The sequence below is a fragment of the Symphalangus syndactylus genome, chromosome 12 (genome assembly GCF_028878055.3).
Source record: "Symphalangus syndactylus isolate Jambi chromosome 12, NHGRI_mSymSyn1-v2.1_pri, whole genome shotgun sequence".
NCBI lineage: Eukaryota > Metazoa > Chordata > Mammalia > Primates > Hylobatidae > Symphalangus > Symphalangus syndactylus.
This window is the reverse complement of record NC_072441.2, coordinates 74,600,113-74,624,642: the sequence shown is the minus strand read 5'-3', so window position 1 is coordinate 74,624,642 and position 24,530 is coordinate 74,600,113. Positions and strand designations below refer to the sequence as shown.

The window sequence follows — 24,530 nt, the reverse complement described above, 5'->3', positions numbered from 1 at the left end:
CCATGCCTGCAGTCCCTGTCATTAAGCAGTGAGAACACAAGACACATACTCGGCATAATTTAATAGAAAGATCATGGAAATCAGGGGGCAGAACTGATTGTATTTGGTGTTGGTTCAATATTTGATTTCAGAAGTACCTCCTTTAAAGTCCCCCCACCCCCAAGGCCCTGAGAGTATAAACATAGATTAATTTGCATCATGGTTTGAAATTGGGGGAGTTGTTTCATTTCAGTGCTGTTGTTTGCCATCAGAACTGAAACACCAGATAGTCATTATGGATCTGCGGTACCTAGGGGTTTCAAAGCATTGTTTTGAAAAAAGAAAGACACAAGTTTTTGAGGGTTTTGTATTCGAAACTACAGAAATATAAGGGAGAATACATAGCTAAAGAAAAAACTGCCTTCCTCAGCTGCTCACCCTTGCCTGGTCCATGCTGCTTGGGTGGGAGGCTTGCATGCTTGGCAGGAAGTCCTAGTCACCCTCCAGCTGGTGTGGCCCCTGAGCCTTTGTCCACAGAGGGAGCATCACCCTTTCCTTTCACCCTGATGGAAGTGGAGGCATAGTCTAGCTGCTTCGCTGAGTTGGCTAGTGCTTTCACCTTGATCCTGTTGTAAGGGTGTTTTATGTCTCTGTTTTTGCTCCCAACTTTTTTTGGGTGGCCTTTTCCTGTAGTGTGCCCTGGAGATGCGAGATTTTCCTCTGGCAGCAGGAGGCACGCACCCAGAGAATGCTGGAGCTGCAAGGGGAAAGGACCCACTTCCACAGCAGAGAAAAACAAAGAGGAAAAAGGCATACAGGCAGCGAGCGCTAAGGGACGCACCCCAGCAAGCATTGGGCCAGTGCCACTGCCCCCAGCAGCTGTTTCTGCTGCAACCCGAGAGGAACTCGGTGAGCCTGTCCCGTTTGTGACTGCAAGCTCAGGATTTCAATCAATGCATTCCAGTAACCCTAAAGTGAGGAGCTCTCCATCAGGAAACACACAGAGGTAAGGGCTGGGGCCTCTTCCTGCAGCCCTTTGGGGATGCCATAGGCACACCATGAACACTCATTGGTGAAACAGTATGTTGAATTAGAAGTAAATGAAACCCAAATGGGAAAGGAAGAGAAAATAGACTAGTAAATAGTAATATAAGAGTAAGCAGGATACAGTGTAATCAAAGCTTATGTTAGAGTTTTCCTTTGTTATTCTTTTGTCCGTCATTCCCTGACCTCTCCACCCACCTCCCTGCCAAAGCACAAACGAAAGGACCGTAGAGACCAACCAGTACAATCTGCCCAAGTTGGCAAACAAGGAAACTGAGGCCTGGAATGATGAGGAGGCCTAACGTCTTAGAACTAAAACATTATTCTCCGGACTCCCACTGTGACACTTTTTCCTCGGTTTCACAGTACTTAAATTGTTACTTTAAAAGAATTTTGTCCTCACTCCCTGAGGGCAGTGGTTGGTTTATCTGCTTTGGTGTAATACTGCTTGTTGGGAGGGATTAGTATCCTGGAGGATTTCCCTAACCTGACAGTCACCAGCTCCCGTGCTCTTCGGGACCAGCTTGCATTTTCCAACAGGGAAGTGAGGCTCTCCTACAGCTGTTCCTTGTCATCAGCCTGGGGGTGGGTAGTATTTTGATCTTAACGATGCCTGTTTATTTACTCTGAGCTAGTCTTAGTGTAAGAGTCATTTCTCTATGTACATAGAAACCGTTGTCCTTTATTGACAGAAGCCCTGGAGATGGGTCCCCATGTGACTCTAGGGTTCGTGAAACCTGGCAGGCCACTCTGCTTGATCCTCCTCTCTGTTGATAGCTCTGAGATGGGATCAGGGGTGGTGGGAGCAAGCAAATGGCTGAGGTGAATCATGGGGTGGTTATTTTAGTCCTAAGGGTCTCCTTGACCCCCAATAGAAACTCCCTCTCCCTAATTTGTACTGACCAGCTGTATCTGGTGTCTGATCTTCCTTTGTTATTTGTTTCTTTTAGTAGCCCTAAGTCAAAGCAGGAGGTGATGGTCCGTCCCCCTACAGTGATGTCCCCATCTGGAAACCCCCAGCTGGATTCCAAATTCTCCAATCAGGGTAAACAGGGGGGCTCAGCCAGCCAATCCCAGCCATCCCCCTGTGACTCCAAGAGTGGGGGCCATACCCCTAAAGCACTCCCTGGCCCAGGTGGGAGCATGGGGCTGAAGAATGGGGCTGGAAATGGTGCCAAGGGCAAGGGGAAAAGGGAGCGAAGTATTTCCGCCGACTCCTTTGATCAGAGAGATCCTGGGACTCCAAACGATGACTCTGACATTAAAGGTATGTCTATAAGATCTTTGAGACTCAGAGGGAAGTAGGTATTCCTGAGGGAAGGCCTCTGACATTCGACAGAGGCCAGAGAGCCTCATATCAGACAAGTGGGGAGAGTAGGTATCAGCTTGATGAGTTCTCACAGTTTATGATGGAACTATTTCTTCTCATTTTGTTACTAACTGAAGAATTGTTTGGAACCTCCTAGTTGAGGAGTTCTTGCCCTTAAGGATGCAATGGTTTAGGGGTTATGGTAGGATGTTTCACAGGCCTATCCCTGTTTGTACACGTTTCTGGCCTCTATGCTGTTTGTACTTTAGTTTCAAGCCAGTCGCTCTAGTTTGTCTGTGCCAGTGGCCCCCACTGGGGCAGTTTTTCTGGTATCCCTTTCTCTTCTCCATCAGAGCAATCCTCCAAGGCTTGGGTCTTGTGTTCTCTAGTTGCCATTTTGCCAGACTTGCAGACACAAGAGGAAGCCTTAATGGCCCTGGCAGTAGTCCAGATTTGTTACAGCTGATTTTAGTGTAGCAGGAATGAGTGGCTACCAGATGTGTAGAGATTTGGCAGGCACCAAAATGGAGTGAGCAAGAAAGGTATGGGACCAACAGCTGTGGTTTTAGGCTTTTTCCTCCTAGTATAAGACCAAAAGTCTTAACTGTAGGCCAGAACATGAAGTTAGTATTCAAGGAATGGAAGTATGATTTTCCAACCCAAATTAGAAATGGAAACCTGGATGATTGTTTCTTCCCCGCTTCCTCCCCTCCTCCCTCAAGTATTTTGGCAGGCCTGCTATGAGTGCCAGCACTATGCTGGGGGGCCATGGTCAGCAAGATGGATACAGCTGTTGTCCTCAAAGATTTGAATGCACCTTGAAAGCTGATTATTAGACAGTTACAGTAAAATATGATAAATGCTGAAATAAGAGAAGTTAGAGGGCTGCGAGATCCATCCCCAGTTAAGTCTAGGAGGTTTCAAAAAGGTTACCAGAAGAAGGGACATTTACACTAATATATGAAGGAGATGTAATAGAGAGGTAAGGAAGTGGGGGAAGACTGCTTTATGGTTAGTCATTTGAGAGAGAAGAGTATTTGAAATTTTATGAGTAGAAGAGATTTCCTCTTAGCAAGGTGGTACTTCCTTGAAATTCTCAAGGTGGGTTTGTGTTGTGATGCTATATATGCTGGCAGAAGAAAGGAAATTTTATTCTTTCTATGACGAGTCATTTTATTCTTTTAGAATGTAATTCTGCTGACCACATAAAGTCCCAGGATTCCCAGCACACACCACACTCGATGACCCCATCAAATGCTACAGCCCCCAGGTCTTCCACCCCATCCCATGGCCAAACTACTGCCACAGAGCCCACACCTGCTCAGAAGACTCCAGCCAAAGTGGTGTATGTGTTTTCTACTGAGATGGCCAATAAGTAAGTTGATGGCTGTGTCTTGCTGTTGGGCAGGGCTTGTCTGGGGACCTAAGTTCTTATTCCCATTGCAGATTGATCTTTTATTATCACCCAAAGTTAACAGTACAGAAAGAGATAAAACATAAAACCTCCCAACCCAAACTCCCCCAGAGGCAACCACTGATAATAAATCCTTTGCTTCCCTTTCAGAAATTTTTTGTGCTTGTACAAATATACATATATATCTTTTTTTTTCTTTTTTTTTTTTTTTTTTTGAGATGGTGTCTGTCTCTGTCGCCTAGGCTGGAGTGCAGTGGCGGGTCTCGGCTCACTGCAGCCTCCACCTCCTGGGATCAAGCAATTCGTCTGCCTCAGCCTCTTGATAAGCTGGGATTACAGGAACCCGTCACTACACCCAGCTAATTTTTTGTATTTTTTAGTAGAGATGGGGTTTTACCATGTTGGCCAGGCTGGTCTTGAACTCCTGGCCTCAGGTGATCTGTCTGCCTCAGCCTCCCAAAATGCTAGGATTACAGGCATGAGCCACCGTGCCTGTGACTCATTTCTTCTCTTTTAAACAGAAGAAATTGATTGCACAATACACACTTTTCTGCAACCTACCTATTACTATTTTCTAAACAACACAAGTAACAAATGTCCACTCTAGAATAATTAGAAAGTATAACTAAAAATTAATATCTCTGGAATTCACAGAGATAACTACTGTAAACATTTATATATATAAATTTTTAGTGGATGGATGCATCAATTTTTATTTATCAGAATTGTGATTATACCCTACATATGGTTTTCTGACTTTTTTTTCACTTAAGATAAAAAGTGAATCTTAACAGCCTTAAATTATCACTAGGTATTGTACGATCTCATCTTCCCCCTTCTTGGGTTGGGATTTTGAACTCGGATTCTCTATAAAACACGTACTACAGTGGATTGGTTTCAGGAGAAAATCTTGGTTTTTGTTTTTTAATGCCTCTTTTGGGATTTGCTAATGGCTGTCTTTTAATTTTAGAAGTTTGATGATAAGTGGTAAATATAAATAATGAAACATGTTTGTCTTGATTTCTTCAACATTTCTGGTGGTTCTTTATATTCCTTCCTCTCCCTTACAAGTTTATTGTGTGGTTAAAGTGCTTTGGAATTACAATTAGTGAAATAGAAACAAGTTCTAGTGTGTGCTGTCTCTTCCGTCTTTGCAGAGCTGCAGAAGCTGTTTTGAAGGGCCAGGTTGAAACTATCGTCTCTTTCCACATCCAGAACATTTCTAACAGCAAGACAGAGAGAAGCACAGCGCCTCTGGTATGTTGTTTCAGAAACTGAGTAATGGTTTAATGATTCTACAGTGACTGCAAAGGAAAGGAGGTGGTGAATTTAATTGATAGGAAGGTAGTCTTGATGGCATGAGCTGCGTTCTTGGCATTTAACCTAATTCTGGCATTGTGGGGCATTAGGCATATCATACTATACTAGCCTTTTCTACGAGAAAGCTGGTAGATTGATGAATTACTAGGGGGAAGAAGATGCAAACTAAAAGAGGAGCTATACAGATATCTTTGGGTTTCCTTCATGTAATCGTCTCTGGGAAAATCTAAATTCAGACCCCGTGTACAGAGCAGGATTTTTAAAAATAACACTCTTGAGCTAGTTGAATAACAAAGAACAGAAAAAAAGCAACAATTAAAACTTCTAGAGTACATGATGACAATATCATAATCAGAGCCTCATCGACTTTCAAAGTGATTCATATTTATTTCAAAGTGATAAGACCATTGAATGCTTTTAATTGCTTGATATTTGTAAAATTGTGATAAATGTTAGTCTGTTTTCTATCTGGATCTTAAGCACCTGCTGTAAACTCCATTAGAAAAAGCATACAGTGGCCGGGCGTGGTGGCTCATGCCTGTAATCCCAGCACTTTGGGAGGCCGAGGCGGGCAGATCACGAGGTCAGGAGATTGAGACCATCCTGGCTAACCCAGTGAAACCCCGTCTCTACTAAAAATACAAAAAATTAGCCAGGCGTGGTGGCGGGCGCCTGTAGTCCCAGCTACTTGGGAGGCTGAGGCAGGAGAATGGCCTGAACCTGGGAGGCGGAGCTTGCAGTGAGCTGAGATTGTGCCACTGCACTCCAGCCTGGGTGACAGAGTGAGACTCCATCTCAAAAAAAAAAAAAAGCATACAGTGGATATTTTCATGCGTGTAGTTTACCAAATCGAACCAAAAGATACTTCTTATATCTGGCATCATCAAGCCATTGCACCAGATGCTATGGGGGATACTAAGAAGTTCAAGACACAGTCCCTGCTTTCAGGGAGCATGAAATCTAATACTGGCATGAGTCTTAAACATGGGAAAAGTTAATTGACAATAAATAATCAAAGTGACAATTCAAGATAAAATAGGTGACATCTTTCCTATTTTGTGTATCAGAAAAGTCTCCTTCTTTGTAGACATAAGCAGAGCTTAGGCCTTTCTAAACTTAGAAAAGGAATTTCACATTCCCCATGCATCTTGACTACTCAAGGGTAGAAGATGCATACAATTATATTTAAAATGCTTATTGTCCTGGAATGAATATGGTACAGTGTAACTGAAACCAACCTTTTATTGACTTAATGGCAGTTCTTAATACCTACACCTACACCTTCTCTGGTACTAAAATCAGGAAAGGAGTTAAGGAAGGAATTGGGAATAATCCATTGTTCCACATCTAAATGTTTTCTGCCGTCATGGTTTCCTTATATGAAATCAGTATCCACCCGCAACAAAGAAAACCTGACCAACAAAACCAAACTTAAAATGGCACTGGAAGGAAAATCAAGGTGACCTCTGCACTCCAGTTAGGAGTGTGGATATGAAATACACTTTTGACTGTACAGAATCATACAAGATTCAGCCGATCTTACCCACACAACTCGATACCTACAGGCAGAAGTGCATGGATACCTCAAAATCCAACATTTATATATATATTCACAGAATATAAGTGCCCAAAGATATGTTTTCATGTGTATACAACACAAATTGTTCATATGCGGAGATACACATAATTATTTGTTTACATATTTGCACACAGGTAAACATTCCAGAGAGTAGGTGAGGAGGTAAGAGCCTGAAGGGTTTGGAAATACAGACTTGATTAAGTGAACAAGTAGGAGCAAATGAACACAAAAAAAGGGTCTGGAGAAAGGCCTTTGGTGAAAGGTCTCTGAGACAGGGTTTGTAGATCAAGCCCTTCTGTTCATCAGTGCCCTCTTACATTTCAGCAGTGCTCTTGGTTTAGACCCAGAACATATACATCCCTCTTCCAAACATTCAAGGTGTCCATGTCACCTATTGTAGGTGAGTGTGCTTCTACTCTGGACTTAGTATAGCACTGGTACTTAATAAACAATAATAAGGCAATCATCCAGCATATTAAAAAAGGGCAGTCTACTGTCTATTGGAAAGAACAGTTCAAGAGACACCATGAGCTAGATAGCCTCAGATTTCTCCACAGAAGCTTCCTGCCTGCAGATTATCTCACTACAGTTAATGTACAAATTCTTATCAAATGTGGAATCAGTGATCACAAACCAAAAACAGAAACCAGAGATGTCAGGCCCCCTGGAAACTCCAGGAGGGGAGTGCCTCAGTAGTCACCCTGCCAGAGGAGACGTTGAAATGGAGCAGCCTTACCCGCTTCCTCGGCTGGTAGAGTACAGAGCTGCAAGTGACTTACGCTTTCTCTTTCAGATGGCAACATCAGGCCTTTTGATTGACAATGAGAAGTCTACATACCCAGTTATACTTTCAGGGAAAAGAAAAAGGTGTTAGGTACAGCCTCCCACATACCAAGAAACTAATCTCTCTCTGAATCAGAAACACATAGTAGACATGTGATATCAAACCTGTTCCTCAAAATAGATACTGAAATGTATTCACTTTGGCAGAGTAGCTCTCCCCTGGCATACTTTTAAAGTTATTGAAACCTAATCTTCAGCAAGGGAAAGAGGATACCATTTGACAGTAAGTTTAAAAAAAAAAAAATCTAAATGTCTCCATGCCCAAAAGAGGGTTGTACATGAGCAGTTTCTACAGCCAGTGTCAGTTAGATTTATGTGACTGGAGACAATTCCTTTATAACATATCTTGCTCTTTTAATTGCCCTTCTGTTCAGTTTACCAATGATTTTTAAACTATTTGTTTGTCTTCAGAACACACAGATATCTGCCCTTCGGAATGATCCGAAACCTCTCCCACAACAGCCCCCAGCTCCAGCCAACCAGGACCAGAATTCTTCCCAGAATACCAGACTGCAGCCAACTCCACCCATTCCGGCACCAGCACCCAAGCCTGCCGCACCCCCACGTCCCTTGGACCGGGAGAGTCCTGGGGTAGAAAACAAACTGATTCCTTCTGTAGGAAGTCCTGCCAGCTCCACTCCACTGCCCCCAGATGGTACTGGGCCCAACTCAACTCCCAACAATAGGGCAGTGACCCCTGTCTCCCAGGGGAGCAATAGCTCTTCAGCAGATCCCAAAGCCCCTCCGCCTCCACCAGTGTCCAGTGGCGAGCCCCCCACACTGGGAGAGAATCCCGATGGCCTGTCTCAGGAGCAGCTGGAGCACCGGGAGCGCTCCTTACAAACTCTCAGAGATATCCAGCGCATGCTTTTTCCTGATGAGAAAGAATTCACAGGAGCACAAAGTGGGGGACCCCAGCAGAATCCTGGGGTATTAGATGGGCCTCAGAAAAAACCAGAAGGGCCGATACAGGCCATGATGGCCCAATCCCAAAGCCTAGGTAAGGGACCTGGGCCCCGGACAGACGTAGGAGCTCCATTTGGCCCTCAAGGACATAGAGATGTACCCTTTTCTCCAGATGAAATGGTTCCACCTTCTATGAACTCCCAGTCTGGGACCATAGGACCTGACCACCTCGACCATATGACTCCTGAGCAGATAGCGTGGCTGAAACTGCAGCAGGAGTTTTATGAAGAGAAGAGGAGGAAGCAGGAACAAGTGGTTGTCCAGCAATGTTCCCTCCAGGACATGATGGTCCATCAGCACGGGCCTCGGGGAGTGGTCCGAGGGCCCCCCCCTCCATACCAGATGACCCCTAGTGAAGGCTGGGCACCTGGGGGTGCAGAGCCATTTTCTGATGGTATCAACATGCCACATTCTCTGCCCCCGAGGGGCATGGCTCCCCACCCCAACATGCCAGGGAGCCAGATGCGCCTCCCTGGATTTGCAGGCATGATAAACTCTGAAATGGAAGGGTCAAATGTCCCCAACCCTGCATCCAGACCAGGTCTTCCTGGAGTCAGTTGGCCAGATGATGTGCCAAAAATCCCAGATGGTCGAAATTTTCCTCCTGGCCAGGGCGTCTTCAGCGGTCCCGGCCGAGGGGAACGCTTCCCAAACCCCCAAGGATTGTCTGAAGAGATGTTTCAGCAGCAGCTGGCAGAGAAACAGCTGGGTCTCCCCCCAGGGATGGCCATGGAAGGCATCAGGCCCAGCATGGAGATGAACAGGATGATTCCAGGCTCCCAGCGCCACATGGAGCCTGGGAATAACCCCATTTTCCCTCGAATACCAGTTGAGGGCCCTCTGAGTCCTTCTAGGGGTGACTTTCCAAAAGGAATGCCCCCACAGATGGGCCCTGGTCGGGAACTTGAGTTTGGGATGGTTCCTAGTGGGATGAAGGGAGATGTCAATCTAAATGTCAACATGGGATCCAACTCTCAGATGATACCTCAGAAGATGAGAGAAGCTGCGGCGGGCCCTGAGGAGATGCTGAAATTACGCCCAGGTGGCTCAGACATGCTGCCTGCTCAGCAGAAGATGGTGCCACTGCCATTTGGTGAGCACCCCCAGCAGGAGTATGGCATGGGCCCCAGACCATTCCTTCCCATGTCTCAGGGTCCAGGCAGCAACAGTGGCTTGCGGAATCTCAGAGAACCAATTGGGCCCGACCAAAGGACTAACAGCCGGCTCAGTCATATGCCACCACTACCTCTCAACCCTTCCAGTAACCCCACCAGCCTCAACACAGCTCCTCCAGTTCAGCGAGGCCTGGGGCGGAAGCCCTTGGATATATCTGTGGCAGGCAGCCAGGTGCATTCCCCAGGCATTAACCCTCTCAAGTCTCCCACGATGCACCAAGTCCAGTCACCAATGCTGGGCTCACCCTCGGGGAACCTCAAGTCCCCCCAGACTCCATCGCAGCTGGCAGGCATGCTGGCGGGCCCAGCTGCTGCTGCTTCCATTAAGTCCCCCCCTGTTTTGGGGTCTGCTGCTGCTTCACCTGTCCACCTCAAGTCTCCATCACTTCCTGCCCCGTCACCTGGATGGACCTCTTCTCCAAAACCTCCCCTTCAGAGTCCTGGGATCCCTCCAAACCATAAAGCACCCCTCACCATGGCCTCCCCAGCCATGCTGGGAAATGTAGAGTCAGGTCAGTATGCTTGCATCCTCACAGTTGGACCTAGTAGCTGGAGACTGCTAGAGCCTGATACGGTTACTTTAAGAAAACTGGTGTCTTGAGTACACAGATAAAGGAGGCAGTCTTTGTTGAAATGGCCATATTTGTGGCAAGGTGCATAATCAGTGCTTCCATGGGGTTATGCAGAAGTGTCCAATCTCAGCAAAAAATACGTATGTCAGAGAGACTGTTAAAAGGAAGAGGGGAAATGGGGAATATGTGTTGGGTTCACAGAATAATTTACATTCGCACAATGAACAAATGCAATAAAATGTCTTAACAGTGGATGAATGTGGCTTCTTTAAATACTGGACCCACTGCAAGGGGCTGCCCTTGAATCGAGATTCTGGGTATAATCCTAAGCAGAGAGAGGGGAAGCTGCTGTAAGACTTGTATGGTTCTTGTAAATACCTGTTGACCACAGAAACAGTTACCAAAACCTTCTCCTTGGTAGACCGCTGTTTTCACATATCAGCTACAATTTAGGAGGATTTTCCTCCTGGGAGAGATTCTTGCTGATGATGATGGTTTTGTGAGTGGGACTAGAGGTGGTCAGTGGAAGTAGCGCCAAGGTGTAAATACTAGGTTGGTGCTGTCTCCACCTGAGAAAGACTAGAATCAGAGCAAGATAGAAGATTTATCCTACCAGCCTAAAGTGTCTCTCTGTGGGGTAGCAGTTCACTGAAGCAGTACAGTGGAACAGCCCCCTCAGACCTTTTTGGTTCAAACATCTTGGTTGTGGAAATTAATCAAGAATGTGTGTAGGGTGATGTCGTTAGTACCTGGGGTTAATCACTAGTCTGGCTTCATGGCATACTAATACCTGAGTCGAATTCTAAACTGTGATTGGCAAGGGAAAGAGATCCACTTATTTCATATTCTATTCAGTGAAATGGTTGTCTGTAAACCATATTTTCCCCAAGCTTGAACTAATATTTCTAACACATTCCTGGTGTGTTTGTCTTCACATCTGCTGATCAGTCATGTCACCTCCATATCACACCGCGGTCTCCCTCTGCACTCACACAGAGCTTGACTAGAAGATTGATGATTTGTGTCTGGGATCTAATAACACTGTCCTGTTCATCTGTCTCATTCCTGGCCTTGCTAGTTCATAATCATAGGGCCCAATACCCTTCAAAAGGAATCTAATTCCCTGCCCGTTTTGTTTTATTTTGCTTCCTTTTAGGTGGCCCCCCACCTCCTACAGCCAGCCAGCCTGCCTCTGTGAATATCCCTGGAAGTCTTCCCTCTAGTACACCTTATACCATGCCTCCAGAGCCAACCCTTTCCCAGAACCCACTCTCTATTATGATGTCTCGAATGTCCAAGTTTGCAATGCCCAGTTCCACCCCGTTATACCATGATGCTATCAAGACTGTGGCCAGCTCAGATGACGACTCCCCTCCAGCTCGTTCTCCCAACTTGCCATCAATGAATAATATGCCAGGTAAGATATCAGAAAGGCAGGTTGTGGAGTGAGTGCTAGACCAAAGAGAAACCTCTTGAAGCGTTTTCTCAATGGCTATACACCTGAATAGGTGGAAGTTCAACAAGTAGAAAAAATCTTCCATCTAAGGTAGTTTCAGTAGAATGAAAGTGCCTTGACTAGAGGAAGATAATTTCTTATTAGCTTGACTCCTTATTTGTTTGTAAGAAAACAGGTTTCTTTATAGTTCTGATGCTTCTGTGTACCTGGATGGTTTTCAGGGTTTGTTGTTTTTGTTTTTTCTCTTTGGGTCCTCATGTAGCAATATAGAGAGCAGTTTCTAATAGGCTGATTGGAATATCTTTAGTTCTCAAGTATTTTTTTCTGGAAGAGCGGCCTCAAACCACAAGCAGCCACAGGATTTCAGACAGTGGAAAGCCCCTATTTCCTAGAGAAGCCTTTTTTTTTTTTTTGGACTAGGGAGATAATAAAATCCTTCCCTTCCCTACACATTCGGTACACCTTCATTCCTATACCCACCCCTCACCTCGACTCCTGCCACCTGACTAACAGAAAATGATCAGGATGGTGAAAGCGATCAGCAAAGAGACCATGACTTTTCAGCCATGACTTTCTGGTTCCAGTTCTATTCTGATTGTTACGAATGCTTTTTATTTATCAGTAACTCTAATTAACCAGGTTAGTACATGTACCAGGAACAGCATAAGCCCCCTGCCACACTCGGTGGTAATTCCACAGAGAGACCAAATACTTCAATGTCCCAGGGACTGTATTAGAATATGTTACTTTCCTTTTCTATTAAAAGTTATTTCTTGAACATTTCATGTAATCTCGAGTTTTAAATGCTTTCTCTATAAGGCACTTATAAAATAATGCCAAATGCCAATTGAAAAATGACCTGTTTAGTTTCTTTGTTACGATCCCTGATCATTGGGATTGTAGTACTGATTTCTCCAAAAGGACCGCACTTGAGTCATTCAGGCAAATTGTTTTCTTCTGTGTTAAATGTCTCCACTGAGGAAGGCGAAACTCATTTGTATGCTAATTTATAACTTTTCACACATGAGAATTTCTCCCTTGCTATCTTCTACACACTCCTAAATCATAGAGTTTAAGACTCATATTGTCCTGTAGAGCTCTTGGTTCGTATGTCCCCAGATGTATTATGATCTTATTGATGGCAGGGATTGTGTGTTGTACGTCTTCCCAGCATTATACTATGCACATTGGATGCACAATAGTTTTTTTGTTAATTTATTATAGTTTTTCTGAGTTGATTTTTGGTTAAGTTGATTCCTTTGATATCTTTATTTTTCTAGGAATGGGCATTAATACACAGAATCCTCGAATTTCAGGTCCAAACCCCGTGGTTCCGATGCCAACCCTCAGCCCAATGGGAATGACCCAGCCACTTTCTCACTCCAATCAGATGCCCTCTCCAAATGCCATGGGACCCAACATACCTCCTCATGGGGTCCCAATGGGGCCTGGCTTGATGTCACACAATCCTATCATGGGGCATGGGTCCCAGGAGCCACCGATGGTACCTCAAGGACGGATGGGCTTCCCCCAGGGCTTCCCTCCAGTACAGTCTCCCCCACAGCAGGTTCCATTCCCTCACAATGGCCCCAGTGGGGGGCAGGGCAGCTTCCCAGGAGGGATGGGTTTCCCAGGAGAAGGCCCCCTTGGCCGCCCCAGCAACCTGCCCCAAAGTTCAGCAGATGCAGCACTTTGCAAGCCTGGAGGCCCCGGGGGTCCTGACTCCTTCACTGTCCTGGGGAACAGCATGCCTTCGGTGTTTACAGACCCAGATCTGCAGGAGGTCATCCGACCTGGAGCCACCGGAATTCCTGAGTTTGATCTATCCCGCATTATTCCATCTGAGAAGCCCAGCCAGACGCTGCAATATTTCCCTCGAGGGGAAGTTCCAGGCCGTAAACAGCCCCAGGGTCCTGGACCTGGGTTTTCACACATGCAGGGGATGATGGGCGAACAAGCCCCCAGAATGGGACTAGCATTACCTGGCATGGGAGGTCCAGGGCCAGTGGGAACTCCGGACATCCCTCTTGGTACAGCTCCATCCATGCCAGGCCACAACCCCATGAGACCACCAGCCTTTCTCCAACAAGGCATGATGGGACCTCACCATCGGATGATGTCACCAGCACAATCTACAATGCCCGGCCAGCCCACCCTGATGAGCAATCCAGCCGCTGCCGTGGGCATGATTCCTGGCAAGGATCGGGGGCCTGCTGGGCTCTACACCCACCCTGGGCCTGTGGGCTCTCCAGGCATGATGATGTCCATGCAGGGCATGATGGGACCCCAACAGAACATCATGATCCCCCCACAGATGAGGCCCCGGGGCATGGCTGCCGACGTGGGCATGGGTGGATTTAGCCAAGGACCTGGCAACCCAGGAAACATGATGTTTTAAGCTGCTAAGATTGGATGTGCCGATCCTTGTCAAGATGAGATTCCAGGTCCTGAGAGCTGCTTTGAGGGAGTTCCAGGAGTACTTACTATTGGTCATGCAATAGGAGAACAGAGACCCGAGGGCTGCTTTGGGGGAGGGGGGAACTCGAGAATGTATGGATTTACCTGAAAACAAATTATTCATTTAATCAACAGGTGTGTTTTTTTTAAGATTTATTTTTTAAAAATTATTTTTGTGGACTTGGGTATCCATGATGGCACCTACTTTTGGGAATCTGTAGCTGTGCTTTGAGAATTGCCATCGGTCATGTGTTGCACCGTTCTCTGTATGTTTACGTCCTTTGGACTGGCTTCTCCCAGGATTCTGTTTTTGTTTTTTTGATTTGGGCTTCATTTTTTTTGTGTGTACTGTACTATATTGTAAAAGGGATTTTAGCAGAGACTTTAGTCTTTGGGGCAAGAGGAGAACAGGAATGCTGGGCTGTTTACTTTAGGTGGAGAATCCATCTTCAGACCTTTGGACTATTTTCTTTCAACTGCAGTGTATAGAAAAACCAAACTACGACCTCAGAGCAGAGTATTAATGAAAAGCACAAAAAAAGGAACTAAGTTCAGTGAGGGGTGGGGGGAGGGGGGAGATTTTTCTTTTGAAAAATAATGACTCTTAGGACATTTGTTTTTCAGTTCAAGTGCTCTTCAGCACTGTCTGTCTCCCAATATACCAACCCACTGGCACATTTTTCTCTTGTTTTCTCTCCCATTTTGCTCTGTCTCCTCAGTTAAGTGTTTCCTTCCTTTGTGCCCCCCGCTGGTGACCCTCTGCTTCCCTCTCTCTTTCCCTTTGGCAGCTGCAATACACAGTGTTATTTTGGGGAAATAAATCTAGCAAAGCCTCGCCTTCCGTGCCGAGCGTCCTCTTGGCTCTGGGAGGGAAAGGTCTGTCCTTGGGATGCTCTCTGGTCTTTTTTTCCCCTAAGTCTTTCTCTTCCCCCATCATACCCTTCCCTGCCCACCTTGTTTTCTGTTCTCCTTTTATTCAGAATTCCCAAGTGAATTTTATTAATGTGGGAGTGGAACAGATGCTAAAAGCTATCCAGGATTTTGTTTCTGTTTGTTTTAAATTTTGTGGTTCCTTCCCTTTCCTCCCCCTCCCATGCGTAAGACGTTCTGTGTAACCTCCATTAAATTTGGTACAAAACCACTCGCCAGAGCTGTGGTGTCAGAAAAATAAAATATATTGTTTCTTACAAAATTGAACTGCCTTTTTTGTTCATTTGGATTCCTGATTGTTTAGTTTTGGGCATACCGGTTGCCATGTGACCCAGAAGCATAGGCTCTTTGTATTGGAGTTGATCAATAAGGTGATGGTTAGGGAAAGCAAATAAAAGTACCTTCTCAAAGCATATTCCATGCTGTTAAGGAATAACTACTCATGTAGGTTTATTCTGTACTGTTCCTATCTCAGTCATGAAATCCTAGTCATAAGCAGAAGAGCAACCCTGGTTCCATTGCTGAACTTTACCTCTAGGGCAATTAATGGTCTTTATTAGGAATGTTTGTGAGAGCCAGTTTAGTGGTATGGAGTAATTAAGAAGGCCAAAGGTTGTATGTTTAGTTATTTGAATAAGCTATGAGATGTCCCTGGGTCTTGTTAAGGTAGAATATTATTACTATACCTGCAAATTATGGGTTTCCACAGTCCGTGGGTTTCTGTGGTCCTTTCTGGCTCCCCACCTCCCCGCTACCCCATCACCTCTGCTAACCCTGCTCAGTCTCTGTGCACAGTTCACTTCTCACCACATACATCTTCAGCAGATCAGTGTGTATCCTGCAAGGTATGTGTCTAATGGACTCGCTGTTTTGCTTCTGTGCAGTTAATTCTGTTCTGGTGTGTGTATTTCTTTGAGTTGTTGTAGGTGTTTTTAGCTCAGTGAGTGGGCGTCTGTGTGCATGTTTGTTCTTAGGTGAGAGAATCTAAGCGAGGAGCGGCAGGTGCAGAGTCATCTGCAGACAAACTTGTACAAATTGGGCTCTGCTGGTGTTTCACAGTCTGAGCTTTTCTCTCCGACAATTGTTTTGGAGAGCCATTTTCTCTTCCTTTTCAGCAGCCCTGTCTTCTCAGTAACACAAGTGCCCCAGACAACAAAAAATGTGGAGATGAACATTTGAGTACCTACTCTACCAGTCGCCTCCCTGCACTTTATCTTGCTGATTTTTAAGGGGCCCTATGAAGTGAGTGGTAATGATCTCATTTGCAGATGAGAAAACTGAGCTCACAAGTTTAAGAATTCTGATTCCATCTGATGTATTCTGTTGGTGCTGGGTAGTGAAACTTTCATGTTGTAGAGAAATTAGGATAGTAAAACGAAGATTTTGTTTCACAAACTTAGCCATGTTTCTGGGTTCTCTGGCTTTAAAGTATATAAATGAGAGCAGACCAACAGCCAAGCATGGGCAGCACAAGATGAGAACCTGAAGGAAGGGTCCCACCTGGCATTTGTCTTCTGGTCTGGCTTCTTGGGTCACTCCCCTCCTTGCTGTAGCCAACAGTGTTGCAGTCACTAATGGTGTGTGGTCCTGTTGTTACTTTCACAGGCAGGGAGTCAAGGCATAAAAGGTACCCACATAGGAGAGCAGGTACTTACTTAGAGGGCTAGCAAGAGACCGGTGGGTCTGGCTGCTGTGGGCAGCTGGATATGTGGCACTCCTCTTGCAGCCCCCTGCTGGAGAACTTGTGGCAGTGCAGATCAACTTGCCCACCTGAGGTTTTTAAAATACCCCATCATACATCTTCATTCACTTTATCAATCAGCACATGCCATTTCATCACGATAATGTCTGATAAGCCAAATTTAGGGCCTAAATACAACAATTTCTCATTTACTAAGATTGTTATAAAATAAAATTACCTTTGGAGAGACTGGATGCTGCTGCATGGAGAACTGATGCAAGATTTTTTAAAAATCAGTGAGAGTGATGATGAAAGATGTTTCATATTAACATATTCCTGTGAGAGCCCAGCCAATCTTCTCTCCTTCCTCTCCTGAAGTTTGGGACTGAATGGAGAAAATGCAGTAGTGACTTGTTCACTTCAGGGGAAAGTGGTGGAGTGTGTGTGGCTCATAGCATTTGTTCTTAAGGACTAACTAGAAGTATGTAGCATTTTCCCTGAAACAATGTAAAATAAAATAATTTACTTTAGAAACAATTCTGCACTTATAAATGAAAACACATAATTATAGGGGTTCTATGAAGGAGGCGGCATGAGAAAATAAATTGAAAACAATTTTACGTATTTAAAGCTACTCCTTAAAAAATGGATCCAACATTTCTCCCCGCCTCCCTGCACTCTATACTTCTTGATATTATCATCACAACACAACTGTGGTCATCTGTGCCACCTGTGCAGTTGGACAGGACTCCAGCTTGGTTTAATGCTCCACTGTCACTGTTTGGAGTTCTTCATTATTGAATAGGGGCTCCACATTTCCATTTTGCCCTGGGTCCCACAGATTGCTTAGCCAGGCTGTTGTAAACAGAAATCACGACAGCTCCACAGAGGTGCTGGGACCCCAGTCTCCATATTTATTCTTTTTCCTTAACTAGTGGCCAGGAGCACCCCAGGCAGGGTACTTTGCTGTGTTCCGCTTAAACTGTCTACACTTCAGTCATTTCCTTTTCCTTTTCTGAGTAAATTTCAAGGTGCTGAAAGGAGAGGGAAGTTGCATTTTAACCCGAGGACTCATTTATTTAGCAAATATTTATAGAGCACCTACTGTGTATCAAGAACTGTGCAAAGGCTGGGATGTGGAAACAGGTGTGTAAACCAGTTACTGCGATACAATATGATGATTGCTACCGTGAAGGTGTGGACAGGGTGCAATGGGCCAGAAAGGAAAATTCAATGAATCCTCAAAGGGAAGGTGATTTTTTTAACTGACTCTTAAAGGAGAGAGCATTCCTGGAGGATGGTGGTGAGCATTGAAGCAGAGGAAATGGGAACAGCAGGGGCTTGCTGATGGGATGGCCTCTTTAAGGGAGGAAGAAGTAAAGAAGTAAGAAATAAGCCTAGGCTGGGCGCGGTGGCTCACGCCTGTAATCCCAGCACTTTGGGAGGCCGAGGCGGGCGGATCATGAGGTCAGGAGATCGAGACCATCCTGGCTAACACGGTGAAACCCCGTCTCTACTAAAAATACAAAAAATTAGCCAGGCCTAGTGGTGGGCGCCTGTAGTCCCAGCTACTCGGGAGGCTGAGGAAGGAGATGGCCAGAACCCGGGAGGCAGAGCTTGCAGTGAGCCGAGATCGCGCCACTGTACTCCAGCCTAGGTGAGAGAGCAAGACTCTGTCTCCAAAAAAAAAAAAAGAAAAGAAAAGAAATAAGCCTAGAGAGAGAGTGGGTCACAGAGAGCCCAGTGTGGCCCAGTAAGGAGTTTGAACTTCAAAGTTTTAAGCAAGGGATCAGGTGATCAGATTGTGGAAGATAGGCTGGGGGCGGGGTGAGAGAACCACAGGAAGATCACTTGCAAAAATTTGCTTATTCTAAAAAATCCTTAGACTCATCTCTTTTGCTTGAAATAACATTAAATTGTATCATATTTCCCATGCTGTTTAGACAACTTGAGCCTCATTGCCACTTTCTTTTCTCTAACTCAGACCTGTAATTTTTTTCAAAGTCACAAGCCCTTACATTTATGAAAAGTCATGGAATCCTAATTTGGTGGTAAGATTTTAATAACACATTTAAAGCAATAAGTTTATAAAGCACAAAACCAGTGGGTGGCCAAACATTTCCTATTGGAGGGAGCTAAATCATAAAAATAATGTTAAAAGGAAGGTATGCTATGGGGATTGTAATAAAAGTTGTCTCTATTTAACATGGCTTCTTATCTGGGTTACTGTTAAACAGACACGAATCTATTTTCTGCCTATAGGTGACCCCACTTCAGCTGTTAACTTTCTGTCTCAGTGCTTAATTGTGCTTGGTAATCAATACTGTCAGAGGAAGACGGTGAGTGTATGTATGACCATAGAAAGAGAAAATAAACAGAAGAATCAGAAATTATTTCCTCACACATAGTTAAAGCATGGGAAAATTCAGTTACTTCACCAAACACGAAAGAAGCCAGATTTCTCTTGCAAAATACCTGCTTAGTGTTCCCAAACAATTATGTGGGTACCCTGCGGTTCCAAAGAACAGGTTAAAGAAACCCAGCCCTAGGAAACTGCATGTCTTCACTGGGGCCGGCTGGGAGTGTTGCTGTGCGGCTCTGGGTGGCTGGGTTTCTCACACCTCACCACCTGCACCTAGACCAGCAACCCCCTCTCATGAGGGGCTGACCCGCAGCTCTGTGCTAGCCACACTCTTCCATTCTCTAGAGGCTGGAGCCAGGGTCAAGGGCAGAAACAGCTTACAAATCTCAGTTATATCCAGTGTCCAATTAATTAGTGTTGAGGGTGAATTTAAGTTTTCAATCTTTTTGTTTTCTACAGTCAAAGTTCTTTTTATTAAAGACCCCAGGAGCTCATGTTTGTTTCTCATCTTCACCAAGCTTCCAGGAGCTTTCATTTTCCTCACTTCCCACATAGAAGCTCAACAGCTACCCCATGAGCTGTTTTCCCTGGAGACTCCTGCCCATCCCCATGAATCAATCTGTGATCTAAGGCCACGCTTTTGGCGGTGCTTTATGGGCTCTGGAGTACTGGCTTCTGGCTGCTCGGTTCTCAACGTCAAATGAAGACAAGGGCTGGGCGTGGCACCTTGCTAGAAACTGAGTCATTGTTACTGGGTTCAGTCAAAATGTATTTGATTACAGGGGATGGTGGATTACTGTGATTTATTTTGTTCTCCAAACTGCAGAAGATCTCCTGGGCTTTGGTAAAGTTCTCTAGGGTAGCTGTGAGTAGTGGAGCTATTGAAAACTTTTATACACACATATACAGATTTACTTATACACATGTATATGTACCTTTAATATATGAAAGTATGTAAATAATTAAATGCCAGTTTTGAAATGTCAACACTGCAATGAAGAGTAGTTTGCTTTTTCCTTGTCAATGAGGCTGGAGAAGCCCTAGAATTTTCTTCATTCCTGTTATGCTTGGTACCTGCAAGGCCTTTAAAATAAAATTATCATTATTTAAAAGTGTGATAATACCAATGAGGAAATACAAGGATCACTTCCATACAAAGGAAGAACCAGGCCCAGAAGAGAAATTCTCTGGCAGGCACCTCAAACTTAACATGTCTTAAACTTAACCTCTGAATTTCTCTCACATCTTATCTCCATACCCCACTTCCCCATCACAGTAAATGACATTATTTCCATCCCCTAGTTTTCATGTCAGACAACTGGGAGTCATTCCTAATTCTTTACTCCTCATGTAAAACCATCAGCAAATCCTTTCATGCCAATTTCCAAAACATATCTTAAATCCATGCACTTTTCTTCATCACTCTAGATGAAGTTACTGTCTTTCACCTCATTTATTACATGTTTGTTTGTTTGTTTTTTAACCAGTATTTTCACTCTAGCTCTTCAGTCTATTCTCCACAATATAAACAAACCTTAAAAAGTGTGAATTGGCTGGGTGCTGTGGCTCACGCCTGTAATCTCTGCACTTTGGGAGGCCGAGGTGGGTGGGTCACGAGGTCAAGAGATCAAGACCATCCTGGCCAACATGGTGAAACCCTGTCTCTACTAAAAATACAAAAATTAGCAGGGCTTGGTGGCACGCACCAGCAGTCCCAGCTACTCAGGAGGCTAAGGCAGGAGAATCACTTGAACCCAGGAGGCGGAGGCTGCAGTGAGCCGAGATTGTGCCACTGCACTCCAGCCTGGGCGACAGAGTGAGACTCTATCTTAAAAAAAGGTATGAATCACACCACTTTCTTCCTTAAGACTGTTTCATGGCTTCCTAATGTAATTAGTATAAAACCCAAGATCTTTGGCAGGCCTGCCAGGCCCCAGCGCCTCTCCAGTTTTGCTTCATGCCCTTCCCCCACCCACTGTGCTCCAGCCGAACCATGCTAATTTCAGTATCTCCAGCGTGCCAAAGCCTTCTTGCCACAGGACCTTACCCACACCAGTTCTTTGGCCTGGCATACTTGACTCCAGGCTTTCCCAATGGCTGGCTTCTCCATGCCCCTCAGGTCTCAGCTTATTTGTCATCCCCTCAGAGAGGTCTTCTCTGAGTACCCTGTCAAATACCTATGCCCAACACACACACACACACACACACACACACACACACACACACACACACACCATCATTTTATATCACAACTCCGTTTGTATCCTTCATAGCAATTATGTATTTTATCTTGCCCACTGTGTGAAGTCAGGAGCCAAACTTTTCTTGCTCATCACTTGTTCGCCAGCATCTGGCACAGTGCCTGCACTCTATCAAAGATCAGTAAATAGCTGTTAAATAAGTGAGAGGGAAGAATGATCCATATGAGCTTGGGTGGCCAGGAAAGATTTCATGCTGGTTGTGGTACATGGGACGGACCCTATAATGAGGCTGGGGGTAGAGGACACACAGGGGACGACACGAATGAGGAAATGGCAGTGGGAATGGACGGATAAAGAAAAGCAGGCCAGATGACAGCGAAGGGAACAGCTTAAACAAAATTGATCATGTGCATAATAGAATGTGAAATTGAAAAGGGAGGGAAGAATGAATAGCCCCAAAAGCCAAGATAAGGAATTTCATCTTGATATGGGAAGTAATTGGGACCCACTCTTTGGTCTTAATCAGAGGACTTACATGCTAAGTGTTTTATCAGGTGAGTCTGCAGGGGCAAGCAGGATGGATTGAAGCAAGGACAGGCTGGAAGAGCTGACTGGAAGCACGCATGTATTCTGAGGTTGAGGAGGTGAGGCTCCTGGCGATACAGTAGAGAGTAAAGGGTGAAGCAAAGACAGCTGTGAAGGAAGAACCCCCAAGACTTCATTGGATAATGGGGGCAATCATTGGAGAAGAGGTAGGAATCAAACATGATGTGGTGATTTTGAGACTGAGAAGCTGAAAGAAAGGTAGAATCGTGGTGTTGGAAGGGGCTACCCTACTGCCCTAAGTATCCCTGACAGGTGGCCAGCACCTCCACTTGAGCCATCCGATAATGGGAGGCCATTCTATTGAACGTCATTAGCTCTAATATTTAGAAAATTCTGCCGCCTAATGAATCAGGCATCTTTTAGCTTTTTGCCCATTAGTCCCAATTCTGACTGTAGGAGTAAATACAGAATAAGAGCAGTCCTTCTTTCTCATCCCAGCCCTTCAGATAGTTGAAAACAGTTATTACTTCCCTCCTAATTTTCTTTTTCCCAAGCTAAATGCCCTGGTCCATCAATCAAGACCAATGAGATCAGGTTTTGAGTTCCCTAACTGCCCTCATAGTTTTATCTTGTTTTATCACAGTTTACACATACCTTGAAAGAAGAAATAAAGTGTTTGGTGCCCCAGTACTATCTGACCAGGAGAGAGCACAGTGAGACTATTACTTTCTTTTATCTGAGCACAGTTTCACTAATAGGCAAAAGTTTCTCTTTTTTTTAACTGCTATGGAGTTATATTGGAATTTTAGGAAATGAAAACCTCAAGATCTTTTTCATGTAAAAAAAGTCATCACTCCTAATCCTGTGTAATATTTTGCTTATTTTTATCCTATATTTAGAATTCTAGTTATTCCTATTTAATTTCAATATTCATTCTGATCTGTTGTTCCACAATCTTAAAGTCCTTAGAAACTTATTCTAACAATCTTTATATTGGTTCTAACGTTTCTATCAAAAGCAAAGCTGGTAATATTTTCATCAAAGTGATATAAGAACCCAGGATAAAGACCTGGAGCTCATAACTGAGGTGCTTTTTTCACCCATTTTAAAAAATTGCAGTAAAAAATACATAGCAAAAAATTGACCATTTTAACCATTTTTAAGTATACATTAATGTGTTGTGGCATTACGTACATTCACATTGTTGTGCAATCATAATCGCCATCCATCTCCATAACTTTTTCATCATGTAAAATTCTAACTTTTTACCCATTAAACAATAACTCCCCATTTCTCCCTCTGAAGTTTTTGAGGAATTGCCATACTGTTGTCCACAAGGGCTGCACCATTTTGCATTCTCACTAAGAATGTACAAGGGTTCCAATTTCTCTACATTCTTATCAACATTTATTATTTTTGTTTTTCTCATTGTGGTTTTGGTTTGCATTTCTCTGATGAGTGACTTTGGGCATCTTTTCATGCGCTTACTGGCCATTTGTGTATCCTCCATGGAGAAATGTGTATTCAAGTCCTTGGCCCGTTTTTTGATGAGGATTTTTGGTGGTGGTTGTGTTGTAGGAGTTCTTTAAATCTTCTGGATATTAATTCCTCATCAGATAAATGATTTTCAAATATTTTCTCCCATTCCATGGGCTGCCTTTTCACTCTGTTGATTGTGTCCTTTCATGCCTAAATGTTTTTTTTTTTTTTAATTGTGATAAAATCCAACTTATCTATATTTTCTTTCCTTGCCTGGGTTTTTGGTATCATATCCAAGAAATCATTGTGAAATACAATGTCATAAAGCTTTTCGCCTGTGTTCTCTTCTAAGACTTTACAGTTAGAGCTAATCTTTAGAGTGACGTCAATTCAGAAATTTTTAAATGTTTTAAATATACTTGTGTAATCACTTATAATTCTACCTCTTATCATCCAGCTCACATTCTCCATCTACCTATTGACTAATTGGCTCTTTGATTGATTCATCAGTCTCTACAAGGTTAGGAACTGTGGATGCAGCAGTGAACTGGTCAGGAGTGGTCCCACCCTGAGCTCATCAAACCCAGAGTCTATTGAAGAAGTCGAACACTGAATAAGCGATTACAAGCACAGTCATGGCATGAAAGAAAAGGAAGCTGCCCACATTGAAGACAGGGAAGTGCAACCTAAAATATTTTCTCAAATTTCCTGAGAATCTTCTATCTACTGGTCTGTTAACCCAAAGGAGAAAGGAAATAGTTCAGCCAAGTACTGATTCCTAATGATGATTGATTCTTTCTTTCCTAAGTGCTCACAGACTTTTCCTTTGTTTAAAAGTCCACTCTAGACCAAGGAGCTCTCCAGTCCTTAAATTCTGGAGTCTATCATTTTATGGGTTTTAAAAACTAGGACCACATTTGCCTTTGTATTTTGGTTCTTTGAGACTAGAAATCTGAGAGTATCTTCATTTCTCATAGATTACTGTCTGAAGTGACATCTATAACTTAACTTTATCTACTCCAGGGTATTACCTACCAAAAAGGAAGATCTGAAATCATTAACATCAACCAGGTGCTGTCCTCACTGCTCTAAGGTTTCAATCCCTTCCAGCAATCTTGGGCCATTTGTGGCTTAAAGGTAGATTCTGTTGTTAGGAAAGACTTATTAGGAAAGAGAGGGATTTGAATTTAACTGCTTTCATTTTCTCTCTCTCCTCT

The 24,530-nt window shown here is 44.2% G+C and overlaps 3 protein-coding genes across 3 annotated transcripts in view; 2 read left to right on the top strand and 1 right to left on the bottom strand.

The window, feature by feature from the left end:
• Positions 1–684: 684 nt before the first annotated feature.
• On the top strand, positions 685–892 carry LOC134734226 (uncharacterized). Its single transcript, XM_063625997.1, is given in 2 exon segments — positions 685–819; positions 821–892. Coding segments are annotated over 2 exon segments (207 nt in total).
• BCL9 (BCL9 transcription coactivator) lies at positions 855–15,306 on the top strand. The gene is made up of 7 exons (XM_063625891.1): positions 855–985; positions 1,974–2,290; positions 3,518–3,707; positions 4,904–5,003; positions 7,900–10,141; positions 11,358–11,618; positions 12,938–15,306. The coding sequence occupies exons 1-7, from the start codon at positions 933–935 to the stop codon at positions 14,053–14,055; spliced, it is 4,281 nt and encodes a 1,426-aa protein (XP_063481961.1). The 5' UTR covers positions 855–932; the 3' UTR covers positions 14,056–15,306.
• Positions 15,163–24,530, bottom strand: part of ACP6 (acid phosphatase 6, lysophosphatidic) — a 44,772-nt gene continuing 35,404 nt past the window's right edge. Inside the window, exon 10 of the mRNA XM_063625939.1 lies at positions 15,163–20,170. Within this exon, the coding sequence (XP_063482009.1) occupies positions 20,108–20,170 (63 nt within the window). The 3' untranslated portion in view covers positions 15,163–20,107. The remainder of the gene's footprint in view (positions 20,171–24,530) is intronic.

What these genes read in the sequence shown, in the direction of transcription:
- BCL9 (XM_063625891.1), top strand. Translation starts at nt 933, where the DNA reads ATGCATTCCAGTAACCCTAAAGTGAGGAGCTCTCCATCAGGAAACACA. An exon ending in CGATGACTCTGACATTAAAG is followed by an intron (nt 2,291 to 3,517) that starts GTATGTCTATAA and finishes TTATTCTTTTAG; the next exon opens with AATGTAATTCTGCTGACCAC. An exon ending in ATCAATGAATAATATGCCAG is followed by an intron (nt 11,619 to 12,937) that starts GTAAGATATCAG and finishes TTATTTTTCTAG; the next exon opens with GAATGGGCATTAATACACAG.